Raw genomic sequence first — 18,588 nt, 5'->3', positions numbered from 1 at the left:
AGGCTTTATAACATAACTGGTAATGTTCCACAGTACAATACATAGCACTAGCACACAGACATACAGACAATACATACGAGCTTTATAACATTAACTGGGAATTTCCACAGTAACACATAGCACTAGCACACAGACATACAGACAATACATTACGAGGCTTTATAACAATAACTGGGAATGTTCCACAGTACAATACATAGCACTAGGACACAGACATACAGACAATACATTACGAGGCTTTATAACAATAACTGGGAATGTTCCACAGTACAACACATAGCACTAGCACACAGACCTCTAATGTCATTGATGGATAAGCTTTTAGTGACAATGGCTAAGCAATGATCTTTTAGACTTTTGTTGTCTGAACACATCCCCGTGTAGCTATTTTCACACAGCCTTCGGGAAATGATTTTTATACTATTCAAGGCTGTCAAATTCACAAAAGTTTGGCGTTCAATTGCTCTGTTGATAAGCTCTGTCCTCACTGGCAAAAAGACTTATTGGCTCCTGGTTCAGACAAGACTTTTTTTTTCACTCACTTCCGTCCCGCCAGCAGTGGTTGGGTAGCGGGGTCTATTAAATCTAATATAAATGACTTCTCTTATAATCTAAAGCATTTTAAAGCTTTTGTTGAATAAAATATATAGTCATTGATATAAACCCAAGACATATTACAGAATTCTTTTTATTGATTTGTCTTCAGCATTCAACATGTTTCGGCCCCATTCACTTGTTGAAAAGCTGAAATGCAATATTTTAAAAGTACAGCTTAAAAGTAAATTTTAAGCATTAGGTTGAAACTGGAATTTACACCATTTTGAGATGAGTGATCACAATTTATATTTTCCGTTTAATGCTACAGAAAAAAAAGATAAATTTCGGTTTCAAGGGCCGTATGGCTGTGTGGCTCTGAAGGATTAGCTGTTTGCAAATAAGTCAAGTCCACTACTGATTAACTCACTCAACCCTAACACCGACTGTATCCGTAGTTTCCCTGGGTTACTTTTACCCCATGCCTATTTTTTACATTTTTATGAGACAAATTATAGACGTGGTATAAATGCTAATGTTTTTAGTTTTTGCATGTTAATGATAGATGAATAACTCCCATAGTGGGCAGGGAGGTACGTACTTTGTCTTCTATCCCTCTATATCTGTTTTCCAGCTGGCTTTCTATCTTTGTTTTGGGATGAGATTACTTGGTTTTGTCCAGGCCCTGGCCGGATACGGTATCTGGGAGGGAAACAGTCAAATGTAAAATGTATAGTTAAGAGTTTTAAGGAGATGATATTTTTTTCCATGTAAATCATCTCTCTATTATGCACCATATTATGTTTTGTGTACATATTATTTATGATTTGTAAACATTTGAGTGCCTCCCTCTTAGCTGGGACCTGTCCTCGTGTCTGGATGAGACTTTTAGGTGATCTTAAACTAAGTACTTTGACAGTGTGCTCTTGGAATCCACATCTGTTTCCTATTTGAACAAATTCCCGTTTGACTTACCTTTTCTTGGATGCTTTAACTCTAATTCTAGAACTTTTTACTATCCCATTTTCTTTCTTTTTACTGGTGCTGATATGACCTTGTTGCAAGCGCCGTAAAACCCTCAAAAACTAAATCAACAACAAGACGATAGATTAATAAAACTATCTATGTAGATGCCCATGTTTAATACTATTTTTTTTTTTCCAATTTTGAAAAGTAGCGAAAATCTCTAGGATTGAGGAGTTAATTAAGACAGCAAGACCATGTGTGACCCTTCGTCTCAAAACGGTATTATGTCGGGATGGACCAGATGCTAAAAAGTCAATTAACGTCAAACTGGTCAAAAATATGAAACGTTGGTATTTAGCACAGTAAAATATGATATTCATTCTCCTCTATCAAGCAAACTTAACTTAAGTCTGATATTTCTGGCTACAAATTCAATTTTCAGCATTTTAATCATCCCGACTTAATACCGTTTTGAGATGAAGGGTCACATGTGAACATTGCCAGATTCCTGTGTGTAGTTATTTACTGACTTTTCTCTTATTGTTGTTTGCTTCCATTTCAGACACAACTGGCTTCATTGTAGCTATTGCTGTAGTCATCGTCGTCCTCCTCCTCATCGTCGTCATCCTCCTCATTGTTGTCAAGAGGCGAAAGAGAAGAAACCAAGAAAAGACGTACAATACGTACGTGGTGATGGATTTTTGAATATTTTTTTTTACTGGCAGCCTTCTCAACCCGTTTAACATTGTATAATAATGATGATGATGATAATGATAATAATAATAATAATAATAATAATAATAATAATAATAATAATAATAATAATAATAATAATAATAATAATAATAATAATAATAGTAATAATAATAATAAGAGAGAGAGAGAGAGAGAGAGAGAGAGAGAGAGAGAGAGAGAGAGAGAGAGAGAGAGAGAGAGAGAGATAGAGAGAGAGAGAGGGGGGGGGGGCAGCTGTAAGACTTAAAAAAACAAAAAGAGAAATCCTTTTGACTCTGATTGTTACATAATTGATATAGGTGCACTGCCTGTGAACGTAGCATAATAATTCAAAATACTTACTGCTATCCCAAGCCACAGCATATCTCTGGAGCATTTTTTTTTTCTACCTTTATTTTCTTATCTGGTTAAAGCCAATTACCTCCCCTTACCGGAGTTCCATCTCCCTTCTTCTTCTTCAAGTACCAAGTCTGTGCCAGACATCGGTGATCTTGGTACGCCATTCATCTCTCTGATCAGATAACCTCAGAAAACTAATATTACTCTTCTCTTTCTTGGTCACCCAGCTGTTCAAACTATTCATATATGTTTTTCTTAGTCTACTTTTACTCTTTTTGCCTTCTATCTGTCCTGTGAGAGCAAGATATTCAATACATTTATGTCGATTTAGGTGCCCTAAAAATTGCATTTGTCTTTTTCTTAATGTACGAATTAATAACCTTTTATTTTCAGCTTGCTCTAATACTTCTTCATTAGTTTTGTTCTCTGTCCATGAGATTCTTAAGATCCTTCCATATCCCTACAAAGGTTGAATGTCATGGAACGTAATTCTTCACGGTCTAGAGCCATTACCGAGCAGTCTTTTTTTCTTTTTGCCAGTTGTTGCCTCCACATTTCTCACCGAGGACTTCCTTGGTTTGCCCCGTGCTTTTCTGCCAGCTACATTTCCTTCTAGCACTGATTTTTGAATGGCGTTGTGTTTCCTAATGTGTCCATAATAAATCGGTTTTCTCATTTTAACTTCTGCCAACAGTTTTCTGGATCTTTGGCCTGCATCAATAAGAAGCAGAATGTCCATGATACTCTCAGAATTCTTCGGTATATCCACATCTCAAAGGCATCAATTTTTCTTTCTATCTCTTTCGTTATGGTCCATGTTTCACATGCATATAGGAATGTGGACCGTACATAACATTTAGCAATACATACTTTAGTTTTTGTTGATATTTTAAAACTAGTGAGGATTTTTCTCATAGATCGATGAATACCAAATATTACAATATGTGAAGTGTTTTGTTTTTAAAGTTTTTTTCCTCATTTGTTATTCTACGTGTTGAGCTTATTATAAATGTTATTTGAACAGGAAATCAGTGGAAGCCCAAGCCTTGGAATCTGGCATTCCATTATCTCACCACAGCCACTCGGATGACGAAGGGTACGATGGAGAGGACCCATATAATCGCAGTGTGAGCAGCGCCCCCTATCTGTCATCCAAACAGTCCTCGGCATCTCCTTATATGGTTTGTTTGTTTCTTCATCCATTTATCCATCTTTTTTTCTGTTCTACAGTTGTCGTGATTGTGTATCAATTCAAATTTTGTTTATAATTATTTGTTGCCCAGTCAGTTGGCAGAGATGTCATCAAATATCTCTTGAATGTTATGTGGGTGAGGAATGTGTATAGTATTATTTATAATGATAATAATGGTGTTAAAGATGATGAAAATGATCATGATATTTTACAGTAAAAACCGGATAAACCGAAAACCACTAAACTGAAAAGAAATCAAAATGTTGTCATTTTTTCCTCTTTGCTTTGGATAATCAACTATCAGTAAACTGAAAGCCACTACGATCAAACTATCGTTAAACCGAAAGCCAATTCGATCAAACTATCGTTAAACCGAAAGCCAATACGATCAAACTATCGTTAAACCGAAAGCCAATTCGATCAAACTATCGTTAAACCGAAAGCCAATACGATCAAACTATCGTTAAACTGAAAGCCACTACGATCAAACTATCATTAAACCGAAAGCCAATTCGATCAAACTATCGTTAAACCGAAAGCCAATACGATCAAACTATCGTTAAACTGAAAGTCAATACGATCAAACTATCATTAAACTGAAAGCCAATACGATCAAACTATCGTTAAACCGAAAACCAAAAACCAATACGATCAAACTATCGTTAAACAGAAAACCAATACGATCAAACTATCATTAAACCGAAAGCCAATACAATCAAACTATCGTTAAACCGAAAGCCAATACGATCAAACTATCATTAAACCGAAAGCCAATGCGATCAAACTATCGTTAAACCGAAAGCCAATTCGATCAAACTATCGTTAAACCGAAAGCCAATACGATCAAACTATCGTTAAACCGAAAGCCACTACGATCAAACTATCATTAAACCGAAAGCCAATTCGATCAAACTATCGTTAAACCGAAAGCCAATACGATCAAACTATCATTAAACCGAAAGCCAATACGATCAAACTATCATTAAACTGAAAGCCAATACGATCAAACTATCGTTAAACCGAAAGCCAATACGATCAAACTATCGTTAAACCGAAAACCAATATGATCAAACTATCATTAAACCGAAAGCCAATACAATCAAACTATCGTTAAACCGAAAGCCAATACGATCAAACTATCATTAAACCGAAAGCCAATACGATCAAACTATCGTTAAACCGAAAAGAATTTGCCAAATAACCAAAGAAAATAATTGCTGATAACCAAATAAAATTCCCATATCATCCATCATTTGTAACTCTTACAAAGAGCTGTTAACTCGTGTTTTCAGTTGTACCCATTCACTGTCACCACCTCCCATCGTCTCAAAACGGTATTATGTCGGAACGAACCATATGCTTAAAAGCCGAATTAAATGTTAAACTGGTCAAAAATATAAATTATTGGCATTAGCACCCTGAAATATGGTATCCATTCTCCTCAATAAAACATACAAACTCAACAGAAGTCTGATATTTCGGGCTATAAATTCAATTTTCAACATCTTAACCACTCCCGACTTAATACCGTTTTGAGGCGAAGGGTCACATATTAGCAAACTAGTCTCTCCACTTCGCCACCAATCCCCTCCCTCTCCCACACTACTACACTCTTTTTTTTTTTTTTTTTTTTTTTTACCTTTTTGCTTCTTTCTACAGAATGATGCAAATTATAAATGTGTCACCTCCCTTTTTTGTTTGTTAAAATCTTTCCCCCCCCCTCTCTCTCTCTCTCTCTCTCTCTCTCTCTCTCTCTCTCTCTCTCTCTCTCTCTCTCTCTCTCTCTCTCTCTATCTCTCTCTCTCTCTCTCTCTGAACAATCCTTATAATATTTTAAAATTCAAATATCCAATAATCCGAAACGGACGGAAGGCCTCTGGATTAGAGATAACAACAACAACAAAAGAATACATTTTTTAGTCACACATCATTAAGAGCCAAAAAGAACATACCTATATATATCATACACACACATGTACACACAACACACACACACACACACACACACACCCATAATATAAGCAATGAGAGCACACCACAACAATGTCACTACACATCAACACTAATCACCACTACAAACCGGAAGCAAGGACAAGCACCTCATATGGAATACAATTTTTTTCTTCGGACATTATGCCGACTATTATTAGGACGTGGAAGAAAGCCACAGAAACGAACGTCTCAGCCATATATAATGTGAGTGACAATTTATATTTTACCTATATATATATCTTTCTTTAAAGGTATCTAAATTACTTTTTCATATCTTCCTCGTTAGGTCACTGGTCTGAAATTAAATGAAGGCAAGGGAGTTAACCACTATGCTTGCACTCCTGCCAATCGACAGCAGTCCTCAAACGACCGGGCACCCATCTACAAAGAACCTCCTGTTGTAACGCCAGAGGAAGACGACTTAACAGACTCCAAACCGCCTGTTAGAAAAGACCGTAATCGTAACGTCAACAGCAGCAGTAAAAATTACCAAGACAACAGGAAAAGCTGGGCTGGCGTTGTAGACAGTTTTAAAGAAAGACAACAACAACAACAACAACAACAACCGCAGCCAGTGGCGATGAAACGGAACAAACATTTCACTCGCAGTAGTGACGGTTTGAATTTGGTGGACAGAGAGCGGGGAGATCTCCGAGGAGGTGGTGGTGAACATGAGGGTACTTTAGTTTGATGATAGCTATTCTGTTGTTCCTTGTCTTGTTTTTAATCTGCCTTAGGTAAGAGTTGTTTAATGAATCAAAGTTTCTGTATCTTGTGCAAGAAATGGGTAAGTGAAGAGGTTTCTGTATCTTGTGCAAGAAATGGGTAAGTGAAGATGTTTCTGTATCTTGTGCAAGAAATGGGTAAGTGAAGATGTTTCTGTATCTTGTGCAAGAAATGGGTAAGTGAAGATGTTTCTGTATCTTGTGCAAGAAATGGGTAAGTGAAGATGTTTCTGTATCTTGTGCACGAAATGGGTAAGTGAAGATGTTTCTGTATCGTGTGCAAGAAATGGGTAAGTGAAGATGTTTCTGTATCGTGTGCAAGAAATGGGTAAGTGAAGATGTTTCTGTATCTTGTGCAAGAAATGGTAAGTGAAGATGTTTCTGTATCGTGTGCAAGAAATGGGTAAGTGAAGATGTTTCTGTATCGTGTGCACGAAATGGGTAAGTGAAGATGTTTCTGTATCGTGTGCAAGAAATGGGTAAGTGAAGATGTTTCTGTATCGTGTGCAAGAAATGGGTAAGTGAAGATGTTTCTGTATCTTGTGCAAGAAATGGGTAAGTGAAGATGTTTCTGTATCGTGTGCAAGAAATGGGTAAGTGAAGATGTTTCTGTATCTTGTGCAAGAAATGGGTAAGTGAAGATGTTTCTGTATCTTGTGCAAGAAATGGGTAAGTGAAGATGTTTCTGTATCTTGTGCAAGAAATGGGTAAGTGAGGAGGAATGAATGTGTGTTATTTAATGGATGTTCTCTCCAATTGTTTTTTCAGGGTTTTTTAAAATTTTATTTAAAAGTTATGATTGCCATTAATTAATCTATGCTTCCTCAGTACCTTTTTACCAATCCAACAGAAATCATTCCAATATAGATATTTCCGGCTTATTTATTTGCCTCCTATGGTTCATTCCCTTGTGTTCCTATACACATTTTTTTTTAAAATGATTAATTTATTGATTTTTAGAAATTCATGCATTTATGTGCTGTGCAGAAAAGTATTCTACAAGGATAAATAGGAACAGTGTGTTCTTTACAAATGCCATGAGGGGGTGTTCCTGGCAGTTTCTCTCTGACATTTATATTTTCATCACCAGGCTTATCAGACAACTGTTAGAATAAAAAAACTGATACATTTTTCTTGCAGGTGGTGATAGCATTTTCTGACCTCCATCTATCAGTCCAGATTTTGTGGTCGTTTGATTTTCAGGAGTCATTGAATTGGTGTCCTGCCTAATTACCATGTGCTGCAAATCATTATATATATATATATATATATATATATATATATATATATATATATATATATATATATATATATATATATATATATATATATATATATATATATATATATATATATATATATATATATGTATATATATGTGTGTGTGTATGTATGGTCAGGGACAAGAGTAATATCATTTGGGATATCACATTTGTAATATTCCTCCTGATGTTCACTGTCATCTATACTCATTTTTACTAAGTGTATTCTGCTTATGCAACAACTGTTGCTGGTCTCAAACTTCTGAGAATGAGTAAAACCTTTAAAGGTGCACCATTTAATATCAGTACCATATTTAAAACAGTTGTTGTTTTTTTCCCTATTTCTTTAGATTCTGCCCATCGACAATAATACTTAGTCTGACTGATGCAGCCATTTTGTTTGAAGAAGAAGGAATAAAAATAAGACTCTTCTAAGTAGATGTTATCCATTGATTGTAGTGAAGATGGGTAATAAATAATAATAATAATAATAATAATAATAATAATAATAATAATAATAATAATAATAATAATAATAATAATAATAATAATGATAATAATAATGATAATAAAATGATAATAATAATAATGATAATAATAATAATAATAATAATTAATGATAATAATAATAATAATAATAATAATAATAATAATAATAATAATAATAATAATAATAATAATAATAATAATAATAATAATGATAATAATAATGATAATAATAATAATAATAATAATAATAATAATAATAATAATAATAATAATAATAATAATAATAATAATAATAATAATAATGATAATAATAATGATAATAATAATAATAATAGTTAATAATAATAATAATAATAATAATAATAATAATAATAATAATAATAATATAATAATGAAAAATGATAATAATAATAATTTAAAAAAAATAATGATAATGATAATAATAATAATGATAATAATAACAATAATAATAATATAATAATAATAATAATAATAATAATAATAATAATAATAATAATAATTAATAATAATAATAATAATAATAATAATAATAATAATAATAATAATAATAATGATAATGATAATAATAATATATACTTTATTCATAAAAAAATGGAAATTCGTTTACAGACAGTCAGATGTGGGATTCACTGGTTTATGTTACTCATGACTTTAATTTGTAATATTTTTCTTTCAACGCATTTATACAGTATGTACAAAAAATGGTTTTCATTATTATACTCTATTGAATGCCGACAGTTACTTTAAACAGACAATGAATATGTCTTTTTCTTTCATTACTTTACTTTTTTATGTATCATAATCCAGTTTTAAAACTCTTCCCTTCTTTCTCTTTTACTTTTTTCTTTTCGTATCTTCCTTTCTTAGTTTTTTCTAATTTTTTTTCGGATAAAAAAATTTTTTTTGATTTATTTTATTTTATACTTCTTTACGGGATGGAGAGGGTTGTGCTCCATGTTTTGTATAAAGGAGCTTTCATAGTTTGTACATTTTTATTCCTTTTAAAACGAAATGATGAAATTATATAGTACGATAATTTACTTCCATGTAAAGCATGATAAAAATAAATTTTGATATGCCATTAATTTTTAATTTCCATAATGTGCATTCAATTCCATTATTTCATTTAAGTTTGTTTTTTTAAAATACCAGGTTGATTTTTGGCATTCCTTCGATTTCAATATAAAGTGAAAGATTACTATAGGATGACAACATTTTAGAGTTACCTTTCCTTTAACCCAGATATGATGATTGTAGTCTTAGTCATTGTGAGTTAGATTTTTTTCATCGTTAACTCTTAAAAGTCACGACTAAATTTGATTTGATTCTTACGTAATTTGTTATAGATGCAGACTTTTAAGCATTAACACAGATTGGACTTTCAAGTCAATGGGTCGCTATTGAGATGATAGAAGAGAAATACCCGAAGGGTGCTTGGATACATATTTACGAATGGTTCTGCCACAGGTGGTGTGAAAAATGGGGGAGCAGGAATTGGATTCAATAGTCTGATGTCACGCCACCCAGCAACGGCGGCCATCTTTGTTCTAAACAAAGAAAATCATTACTTTATATTCTTCATGCTGGCTAGAACTTTTCATATGTCTTGTGATCAGAATGTGTTAAATTCAATACATGATCAAATTTATGTTTTTTCTCCTCTGGATACGCTTTTATGCTCACCGGAGAAATATTTCATACGGGCGTCCGCCATTGTTCCGATAGTTTAGAGCAAGTGTTACTAAGTTACCATGGATCATTAGGAAGGAAGTGACGTTACAACTGTTGAAGAGTATTAGCATCCATGACAAAGAAATCTCCCTTGATTTTGCAATTCCAACTACATAGTTCTATATGCACAAATTGTAGAGCAGAAGTGGAAGCTATCAACATAGCAGCATAGACAATGAGTCAGGACACACACCATAACAAGACTTTGGAGTTGTGTTTGAAATGAAGAGGAAGAAGAAAAAAAAGAAGGAAAGTCTTTGTGGTTGATGATATATTCTGTCTACATAAACGTATTATACTGTCCAAAAAAAGATCATATTTCCTGCGCAGCAATTCCTGTTTCCCCTTTGACATTCTCCTGCTATTCGTTGTATATTTAGTATTTAAAAATTGTAATTCTTCTGCAGGCTTTTTTGAGTGGTCAGAAATTTTTGCAGGTCTTTCTATACTTTGGTGCTAGCATCCATGCATACGTCTTATATTTCTTAGGGTCCGGATATCTCAGTTGGTATAGCACTCGCTTTATACACAAAGGAGCCGAGATCGATCCCGATTGAAGTCGATATTTTTTTCTGACTCACTTGTCCATCCAGCAGTGATTGGACAGCTGAGTCTGTTTGAGTTAGAGCTGGTGGAAAGTACTTTCTGATGACTTGCGTCTTATTCAAAGGTTAGCAAGCAATTGCTATTCTCTGTTTCACACTATAGAAGTCGGGATAAACTCCGACTTTGAAGGACTACTAACATATATTTCTCAACACAAATTCAATTTTCACCATCTAAACTGTCCCGACATAATAAGATTGGTCACTTTTTATGCCACACTCCTTTCTTTGTATGATATATAGTTCCATACCGTTTTTAGTCGACTTCTGCCTAATCTGTATTCACGTCAATTCCTTGCATCTTTTAGATACACATTTCAACCTCATGTAATTTACTAATTTAAATAGTTTCTTCATAGTTCTTTTTTTTTTCCTACACACTGTAAGCACAACTTATAGAGTGTTATCTGTTTGAATGTTTATACACACAGAGATTTTGTTTTAAAGTCTATTTTCAGAACTATCCATCATTGCAATGTGTATGGATAAGTTTTTCTTCCTATTTTATTATTTATTTCACATGTGTCCGTATTGATAGTTTCTGGGGTTTTAAAAAATCTTTTTAATGCAATCTATTTCGATTATGGAACTCTCATAACTGATCTCTTTTTACACAGATTTCCTTTGTTTATTTATTTTTTATGAGAGAGAAACTTATTTTTATTAATATTATTATTATTGTTATATATTATTATTATTATTATTATTATTATTATTATTATTATTATTATTATTATTATTATTATTATTATTATTATTATTATTATTATTATTAATTATTATTATTGATTGTTTTGTTGTTGTTGTTGTTGTTGTTGTTGTTGTTATTATTATTGTTATTATTATTGTTATTATTATTGTTATTATTATTATTATTATTAATATTATATTATTATTATTATTATTATTATTAATTATTATTATTATTATTATTTATTATTATTATTATTATTATTATTATTTTTATTTTATTATTTTTATTTTTATTTATTTTTAATTTTATTATTATTATTATTATTATTATTATTATTATTATTATTATTATTATTATTATTATTATTATTATTATTATTATTTAGCTTTTTTTCTAAAAATCTCTTTAGCTCTCTTTATCTACGTTCTCCATATTGTTTCTAACAGTTTTACTAACAGGTCTATCAGATATTATTTTTTAAATGTTATTTACATCCTTTTTTTTATAAAATGTTTTTTTTTTAAGGTACCTAGATGGTGGCTCCTCGATATGATACATACATGTGGAACTCCCTGGGGAGTTTTGAGAAAGAATTAATAAATATCTAAATGATTTAAGCTCCTGATTCTGGGTGGGGATCCTGACCTCCCATAGTGGGCAGGGAGGTACATGCTGTGTCTTCTATCCCCCCATACCCGTTTTCCAATTGTTACCTGTCATTGTCTTGGAATGAGATTACTTAGTTTTGTCCTGATCCTTGCCGGAGTTCCTTGGCTGGGAGGGAAACAGTCGAATGTATAGTTATAGTTTTGGGAGATGATATTTTTTTCCTTGTAAATCATCTCTCTGTTATGCATTGTATTATGTTTAGTTTACATATTGTATTATATGATTGGTAAACATTTGAGTGTATTCCTCTTAGTTGGGACCTGTGCTTGTGTCTGGATGAGTAGGCGATCTCAAACTAAGTACTTTGACGGTGTGCTCTTGGAATCTACATCTGTTCCCTATTTGAACCAGTTCCCCTTTGTCATACCTTTCTTTTGTGCTTTAATTGTAATTCTAGAACTTTTTACTATCCCATTTTCTTCCTTTTTACTGGCGCTGATATAACCTAAATGTGTTGCAAGTGCCGTAAAACCATTAAAAACAAAAATAATAAAAATTAAGCTCCTGATTATATTCTCAAAAATCCATAACGGTGTTCTGAAACAGTGTTAGAGATAACAGAGGGAAAAATACAAGACAAAATCATCCATAGAAAATCAACCTGTCTCTAGAATGAAAGTTAACTCTCTCCTTACCTACCATTTTCAGTATTTTCCCATAATGGCAGGCTTACCCAGCAGAACAATGGATTATTTAAAAACTCAAACAAGCTCTCAACAAAACAACTTTATATTATTAATTAAACAAAGATCGTTGAGATGTGCAAAATAAATCTGAATAAGAAAAAATGTATTTTGTGTTGTAACAAATGTGACGATTTTGCTGTAGGTGGTAAGAAGAAGGTTAATAAATGAAAATCACCCCTTCTAGAGATTTTCAATGATGAACTTTCCTAGTAATTTTCATTCCAATGTCTGGGTGATGTTCCTGACCTCCCATAGTGGGCAGGGAGGTACATACTGTGTCTTCTATCCCCGTATATCTATTTTCCAACATGCTTTCTGTCTTTGTCTTGGAATGAGGTTACTTGGTTTTGCCCAGTGTGGGAAACAGTCAAATGTGTTGGTTTTAGGAGATGAAACTTTTCCCCTGTAAATCATCTCTCTGTTATGCACTGTATTCTTTTTCCTTTTACATATGATTTGTAAACAATTGAGTGTGTTCCTCTTGGCAGGGACCTGTGCCTGTGTCTGGAGGAGACATTTAATGATCCCGAACTAAATACACTGATTGTGTGCTCTTGGAATCTACATCTCTTTCCTATTTGAACCAATTTCCCTTTGTCATGCTTATTCTTGGGTGCTTTAATTGTAATTCTAGAACTTTTTACTATCTCATATTCTCCCTTTTTACTGGTGCTGATATGACCTTAATGTGTTGCAAGTGCCGTAAAATACACTGATTGTGTGCTCTTCGAATCTACATCTGTTTCCTATTTGAACCAATTTCCCTTTGTCATGCTTATTCTTGGGTGCTTTACTTGTAATTCTAGAACGTTTTACTATCCCATTTTCTTCCTTTTTACTGGTGCTGATATGACCTTAATGTGTTGCAAGCGCCGTAAAACCCTTAAAAACAAACAAAAGTAGCCCTTCAGAGCCATCAGGCCTATGGAGCCAAAGGTTATCCCAGTTTCTATGGTGTGAAACGGACAATAGAAATTGATAGCTACCCTTTGGATAAGAGGCTTATTCTATTGCAAAGTACTTTTTGCTGGATCTAACAGAGTTACCCAATTATTGCTGAGTAGTCGGGATGGTCAAAGAAATAAAATCTTGACTTCACCCGAATCGATCTTGATCCTTATGTGTGTGTAGCGAGTGCTCTACCAACTGAGGTATTGAGACCCCTGTATATAGCCTTACACTTCTATAAATATTACATCTCGGTACAAGGGAACAATCGCCAAAAGAAATTGTAAAGTGTTGTTGATACTGCTCTGCTTATATATATAAAAGATCCCTTTGGTTGAACCAATAGAGTACAACTCACTGTTCCATTTCTTGTAGTGATCCTTGCATTGTATTGTGGTGGATTTTTTTTTGGTCAGTGTCAGGCTATTTATTAGATTACGAAGGCTACGATCATACATGCTTTTATGGATTTTTGTCTTACGCTTTCTTGTGCCTTGTCCCAAATTTGTAACTACATTATCAACTTATTTTCGACACATCTATGTTATTGTGCATAATCCGAATTTATGTCTTTTATAATATTTTTTCTCTTTTAAAAAAAAATGTTTTTTTCTTTTTTTTTTTTTCCAATTTTTATTTATTTATTATTATTGTGTTTTTTTGTTTGTTTTAGTTTTATGCATTTAATGTGACTCACACCATCAAAGTGGTATCGTTTTAGGTTTGTGTAGACACTAAATATTCATTTTAATTTTATTGTAAGAGCAGTGGCCCTAAAAAACTTTTAGGAATAGTCAACTTACTTATTTTGAGATATTTATCATTTGTGATGCATCAGTGGGTTTTTTTAAACATTGTGCAGCTTTATCAATTTATCTTAACAAGTTCATGAGATATTGAGAATTGAAGTTGGGAAGGCAGAGAATCGTTAAACTGAGAAAACTGTGTTTAAATTGTGAGAATATTTATCATTAATTTTAGGATTTAAATTTATTTAAATTGTGAGAATATTTATCATTAATTTTAGGATTTAAATTTAACCATAAAATAAACATGTTTAATGATAAATATTCTCACAAATGCTTTCATCATTGCAAAAAAAACTGGGTGGGGTTCCTGGCCTCCCATAATGGGCAGGGAGGTACATACTGCGTCTTATATCCCCTTATATCTGTTTTCCAACATGCTTTCTGTCTTTGTCTTGGAATGAGATTACTTGGTTTTGTTCTGGCCCTGGCCGGAGTCCTGACTGGGAGGGAAACAGTCAAATGCATAGTTGTTTTGGGAGATATTTTTTTCCTTGTAAATCATCTCTCTGTTATGTATTGTTTGTATTTGTTATTTTAAATGTATAATGTAAGCATTTGAGTGTATTCCTCTTTGTTGGATTTTGTGCTTGTGTCCGGATGACTCTTATAGGTGATCTCAAACTAAGTACATTGGTGGTATGCTCTTGGAATCTACATCTGATCCCTATTTGTTCCCGGTTCCCCTTTGTTGCTTTAATTATAATTCGAGTAATTCTAGAACTTTTTACTATCCCATTTTCTTCCTTTTTACTGGCGCTGATATAACCTAAATGTGTTGCAAGCGCTGTAAAACCCTTAAAAACAAACAAAACAAATTGCAAAAAAGAGGGTTTATAATTGCTATAGTCATAAAAAGTCGATTATGGTATCTGAACTGCCAATCAATGAATTTTTTGCCTTTGTCTTGAAAAAGATTGTCGGCATTCCTGTAGGTTTCCCTTCACCAGCATACATATAGATAGTATGCGCTTGGCTAAGAAGCTCATAACATTGCCATCCGGAAGTATAACAGACCAACACACAAAACTATGTGTGTCCATGAATGTTTATAGTAGGGTCAATACAGTTCAGTGATTATTACTCATAAACGCGGATGGCAAAAAAACAATAACAAAGACCAGAGTGACGTCATCTTCAAACTATCTATAGTAGATTGAAGACAATGGATTTGGTATTCTTGAAGTGACAGAAATTAAAATCTCAGATTTCATGTCATTTTAAATTTGAAATCGTTATTTTTTATTTTTTTTTGACATGGTTGAACCTGGCATGATAACTGTTTGAGGCCGTGGGTCACAAATTTATTGGGTTTTAAACATATTTATTTCATCATTTTGTGACCTACTTAAGCATTCTATTTTTATCACATCTATAGCCGTCATTTTGATTATCATATTGTCATGTCACCTTAGTCTGTATATACATATAATTATTTTTAATTAGTTAGATTATCAGCATAATGCATGTAGCAGTGTCATAGGTAGGTAAAATTTAGTTGGTTTAAAAACAACAGCCTCACTGTCTATTATTTTTGCTTTCACCTGTAAATATTGACTTGCTTAAATCTATGATACTAGATGGGGGCCTGGGTGGGGTTCCTGGCCTCCCATAGTGGGCAGGGAGGTACTTACTGTGTCTTCTACCCCCCCCCCCCCTATATCTGTTTTCCAACTTGCTATCTGTCTTTGTCTTGGAATGAGATTACTTGGTTTTGCCCTGGCCCTGGCCATAGTGCTTTGCTGGGAGGGAAACAGCCAAATGTATCGTTATTGTTTTGGGAGATTATATTTTTTTCCTTGTAAATCATCTCTCTATAACGTATTGTTGTTTTGATTGTATAATTTACGCATTTGAGTGTATTCCTCTTAGTGGTATCTTGTGCTGGTGTATGGGTGAAACATTTAGGTGATCTCAAACTAAGTACATTGATGGTGTGCTCTTGGATTTTACACCTATTTCCTCCTGTTTCCTATTTGAACCAATTCCGAAAGTGCCTGAAGCGGGACTCGAAACCGGGACCTTCCGGGTCACAGTGCAATGAATGCCTTAACCACTTGGCCACTTCGCCTCCCTCTAGATTATTCTGACATAATGCCAGATTGATTTCTTATCTCCCTTTTATCTAAATATTGCTGCAGGAGGTGGGCAGGAAGTCACGTTGTGTCTTCTATCCCCTGTATCTGTTTTCCGAGTTGCAATCTGTCCTGGGATTGTCTTGGAATGGGATTGCTTAGTTTTCTCCTAACCTGGTCAGAATCTTAGACTGGGAGGGAAAAAGTCAAAAATTTAGTTAATAGTTTCGGGAGATGATATTTTTTTTCCTTGTAAATCATCTCTCTGATGTGTATTGTTATATTTTTTATTCTATTTTTTTTATTGTTTAGATATATAATGGTTTGCAAACATTTGAGTGTATTCCTCTTAGTGAGATCCTGTGCTTGAGTCTGGATGAAACTTTTAGGTGATCTCAAACTAAGCACATTGATGGCGTGCTCTTGGAATCTACACCTGTTCCTATTTGACTTCTTCGCCTTCGTCTTACTTTTTCTTGTGTGCTTTCGATTGTAAATCTATAGTACCTTTTTTTTACTATACAAATTTTCTTCCTTTTTACTTGTGCTGAAATGACGTAAATGTGTCGCAAGCCCTTTAAAACCAGTAAAAACAAAACAAACAATCTTTCATGTCACTGCTCTGATGTGATCTTAAACCGTTTCAGGCACAGTAAATTTGTGAAGCTCACAAAAACAAAATAAGCAAACCAAACCCATTTGTAAATAATGATTACTTTTGTTTTGTTTTTGTTTTTTTGATTTTTTTTTTGGTTCCATCATTACTCATGAATTTGTTTCAGCTAGAATTGAAATATTGACAGTGTCTTTCCACATCATTCCCCGCCATCCTCCTTACGTTGCTGGCTGTTTTCAAGATGATACAGCGGGTGGTTGGATGGGAGCATCACCCTTGAATCATATACCTATGATGTTCGCATGGGTGTACGATCCGATAGTGATGTCGTTTCTTCTTTTCTTTACTAGCCTATCCTGCTTCTTTGGTTTGTGATTGTATTTTTGACAGGGGATATTTTTTTTTCTGTAAATCTTCTGCCTGTTTGTTCTTGGTTATTTATAATTTAGCTTATGATATCTTTATGTTATGATTTTGATTTACATTTGTACTATTTTTGTTAGATTGCTTGTTTTTTTGTTTCAGCGGTCTCTCGTATAACCTCAATTGTGTTGGAAGAGACCTAAAGCAACAAACAAAAACAAGATGATACATTGTAATTATATTCACTTCACTGTCTCTGATATACAAAAAATGTCTTCATATATGTTCATGTCATAGATGATGATGATGATGTTGATGATGATTTCAGGCAATCCCTATTATCATAGTTTTTCTGTAATGTTGTTATTAATATTATTGTCATCAACATTGCTTTTTTTTTTTGGGGGGGGGGGGGGGGGGGGGGGGGGGCGGTGTCATTGCTTTTAGATGATACTATCTTTTTTTTGTATAATTTAATTCGCCGTGCATATTTGCATTATTTTATTGGAATCTAAAATAAAAATGCCATTTATTATTATTGAATACTGCTGTTTACACATGGTGTCAATCACTCAGCATGTTACAGGTTACCCCTGGATGGGGTTCCCGACCTTCCATAGTGGGGAAGGAGTTCGCTTACTGTGTCTTTTATACCCCTATACACTGTTTTCCAATTGGATTCAATAGTCTGATGTCACGCCCCACGGCAACGGTGGCCATCTTGGTTCTAAATAAAGAAAATCATTACTTTTTATTTTTCATACTGGCTAGAACTTTTCATATGCCTTGTGATTAGAATGTGTAAAAGTCAAAACATGATCGAATTTTTGTTTTATTCCCCTCTGGATACGCTTTTATGCTCGCCGGAGAAATATTTCATACGGACGTCCGCCATTGTTCCAATAGTTTAGAGCCAGTGTTACTAAGTTACCATGCGTCATTAGGAAGGAAGTGACGTTACGACTGTTGAAGAGTATTGCTTTTTGTCTTTGTCTTGGAATGAGATTCCTTGGTTTTGGCCTTTCCTTTGCGGGAGTCCTTGGCTGAGAGAGAAACAGTCAAATGTATAATTATAGTTTTGGGAAATGATATTTATTTGTCATGTAAAGTGTCTCTCTCTGTTATGCATTGTGTTATTGT

The 18,588-nt window shown here is 33.5% G+C and overlaps 1 protein-coding gene across 1 annotated transcript in view; it reads left to right on the top strand.

The window, feature by feature from the left end:
• The window catches only part of LOC144959477 (uncharacterized), a 43,423-nt gene extending 36,833 nt beyond the window's left edge, over nt 1-6,590 (top strand). The window contains exons 7-9 of the mRNA XM_078892084.1: nt 2,063-2,183; nt 3,599-3,755; nt 6,045-6,590. Of these exons, the coding sequence (XP_078748210.1) occupies nt 2,063-2,183; nt 3,599-3,755; nt 6,045-6,449 (683 nt within the window). The 3' untranslated portion in view covers nt 6,450-6,590. The remainder of the gene's footprint in view (nt 1-2,062; nt 2,184-3,598; nt 3,756-6,044) is intronic.
• The last annotated feature ends 11,998 nt before the right edge of the window (nt 6,591-18,588 follow it).

This window comes from Berghia stephanieae, chromosome 14, assembly GCF_034508935.2.
Source record: "Berghia stephanieae isolate SIO BIC M18660-M18661 chromosome 14, UCSD_Bste_1.3, whole genome shotgun sequence".
NCBI lineage: Eukaryota > Metazoa > Mollusca > Gastropoda > Nudibranchia > Aeolidiidae > Berghia > Berghia stephanieae.
Note: the sequence above shows the minus strand (reverse complement) of the source record. Positions and strands in the feature narration are given on the sequence as shown.